The sequence below is a fragment of the Penaeus chinensis genome, chromosome 38 (genome assembly GCF_019202785.1).
Source record: "Penaeus chinensis breed Huanghai No. 1 chromosome 38, ASM1920278v2, whole genome shotgun sequence".
Taxonomy (NCBI): Eukaryota; Metazoa; Arthropoda; class Malacostraca; order Decapoda; family Penaeidae; genus Penaeus; species Penaeus chinensis.
Window position 1 is genome coordinate 28,733,108 of NC_061856.1, and position 2,500 is coordinate 28,735,607.

A 2,500-nucleotide genomic window follows, 5' to 3' on the forward strand; every position below is an offset into this window, starting at 1 on the left:
CATGCTCTAACTTGTAACGGTAACTTACCCCGGGCTTTTGACAGTTTCGTGTTTGAATATATAAAAAGGTTTTCGTCAAGACAGGAGGTTGGTAGTAGATCAACGACGAGTTATTTGAAGATGGGGAAAACCGGATGAGGGAGCTGGCCACGACGCATGTGTACTGAAGTGAACATATGTATTGAAACTAAAATAAATTTGTTAAACCGTTTCATGCTATTTAGTTAATGGAACATTGTTGCGTATTTATTTATTTATTTATTTATTTATTCATTATTATTATTTTTTTAATGTATGCTTGTTCTTCCCTTGCATTCCATCGTTTCATGCTCAAAATATTAGGTTTTTTTTTTTTTTTTTTTTTTTGATGCTTCAAAATATAATATCACCATAATATACAATTTCCATTTTCATCTTGTTATAAAGTCGACATCGAGACTGGGCCAAGGATGCAGCAGAAACAAAATAATACAAAATACCTCCATTTAAGACTTCCTTTATTTAAGCACGTATCCCTTGCATCCCCCTCCCCCCCCCCCAAAAAAAAAAAAAAAAAAAAAATCACACAAGCTCTAAGGTTCGCGTGTATTTACCACCAGCATTGACAACACGTCATATCAACAACGTAGCTTAACACTCCTCCGTTCATCATCTCTCCCTTCATTTATTCATTCCCATTCATTTATTTTCTCTCTTTTTTCGTCTGCTATTTCTACATCAGCTGACATATATAACCCTGGTGGATGGACCCCGCCTCGTCCGCGAAGTAGCCGCTCTTGGAGAGGGAGAGGTAGTTCTCGTCCGAGCCGCCGTTGGGTTGGCCGGGGAACCAGAAGGGGGCGCCGCGGAGGATCTCGTCGCCCGAGGCCCACCGCCAGTCGCCCTCCGCCGCCTCGTCACTCCCGCCCAGCCAGTAGTCCCACTTCAACGCTGGGGTCGAGGAGGAGGAGGAGGAGGGGGGGGGGGTGGAGGTGGTGGAGGGGGGGGATTGGTGGTGGTTGAGGTGGAGGCGAAGGAGGTGGATGTGGGGCGAAGGGTTGGGGTGGGGGTGACGGGGGTAAGGGTGGGGTTGGGGGTAGATGTGGACGTACAGGAGGAGGAGGAAGAGAAGGAGGAGGAAAAAAGGAGAAGGAGAAGGAGGAAGAGGAGGGAGAAAAGAAGAAAAAAAGGAGGGGATAGAGGGGGGAGAGGGGATGATGGGGAGGATTTGGGTAGAGAGAGACGGTGAGAAGAAGACAGGAAGAAAAGAGAAAAGAGAAAAGAAGGGAGGAAGAGAGAGCGAGAAACATCATCAACCGACGCATCACAAATAAAATGAAGCTAAAATGAAAGAACTGTCGTACTAATCATTAAATTTATCTAACGTTAAATTTATCTAACATTAAATTTATCTAACATTAGATTTATCTAACATTAAACCTATCTAACATTAAATTTGTCTAACACTAATTTTATCTAACATTAAATTTATCTAACACTAAATAAATCTAACATTAAATTTACCTAACATTAAATCTATCTAACAAGTTATGCATTGCTATAGAACAGTGAAGGTAAGAAACTTACATAAGTGATTCCACAAGATGCCGTGCTGATGGCAGTCACTGAGAACAGCCAGGTCGGATGTGCTGCCATCTGGGGCTAGGCTGGCGCACTCCGCCTCGGCTTCCGCTCTGAGACAATTAATGAATGAATGAATCTAAGATCAAATAAATAAGTAGATCAATGAAAAGGTGAATAGGTAAATCAACAGAAAAGAACAAATAAATAATTCAGTGGAATTCATATAGGTAATGCCGTAAATGCTCTTCGTCGTTAGTTATAACTTCCTTTAAAAGCTATAGAAAGCGCATCATCACAACGGCTTTAAAGGGTATTAGAACGGCATTGGATCCTCCATAGAACAATAGACTCTATTAAAAGTCCGAAAAGTCAGAAATTCAGTTGATACATGTGTGTTGTGTGATCACATGTTCAAACAACAAGGACGTCATTATGCGTCTATGACACTTGTAAAAGATATAGCAGCTTTAGTAAAAGAAAAAAATAACGTCTATCAAAGCCGAGTAGGAAAAAAAGTCATTGGTTCTTTGTGTTTTATGAATGAACAGAAAAAAACTCGCATAATCGGAGACTATTCAGCTTTGATAAGATAACAAGGGAGTTACGAAGCATTGGTTTAAAAAGAGAGAACATAAGAAGTTAACATGAGCTGGAAGTATTCTTTATAAGGTAAATTACCGCTGAAAAGCTGACAGCCAATTATGATTTACTGAGCACTGAATGATATTATTATTATCATTATTATCATTATCATTATTATTATCATTATTATTATTATTATTATTATTTTTATTATTATTATTATTATTATTATTATTATTATTATTATTATTATAATCCTTATCATCATCATCTTCATCGTCATTATCTTTACTATTATCCTTATTACAATTATTATTATCATTATCATAATTACTATTGTTGTTCTTCTTATTAT

At 38.2% G+C, this 2,500-nt stretch overlaps 1 protein-coding gene across 1 annotated transcript in view; it reads right to left on the minus strand.

Moving 5' to 3' along the window:
* Positions 1-535: 535 nt before the first annotated feature.
* LOC125046207 (C-type lectin domain family 17, member A-like) overlaps positions 536-2,500 on the minus strand; it is an 8,728-nt gene continuing 6,763 nt past the window's right edge. The window contains exons 3-4 of the mRNA XM_047643919.1: positions 1,567-1,673; positions 536-930 (exon numbers count right to left, since the gene is read on the minus strand). Coding sequence (XP_047499875.1) covers positions 713-930; positions 1,567-1,673 — 325 coding nt within the window. The 3' untranslated portion in view covers positions 536-712. The remainder of the gene's footprint in view (positions 931-1,566; positions 1,674-2,500) is intronic.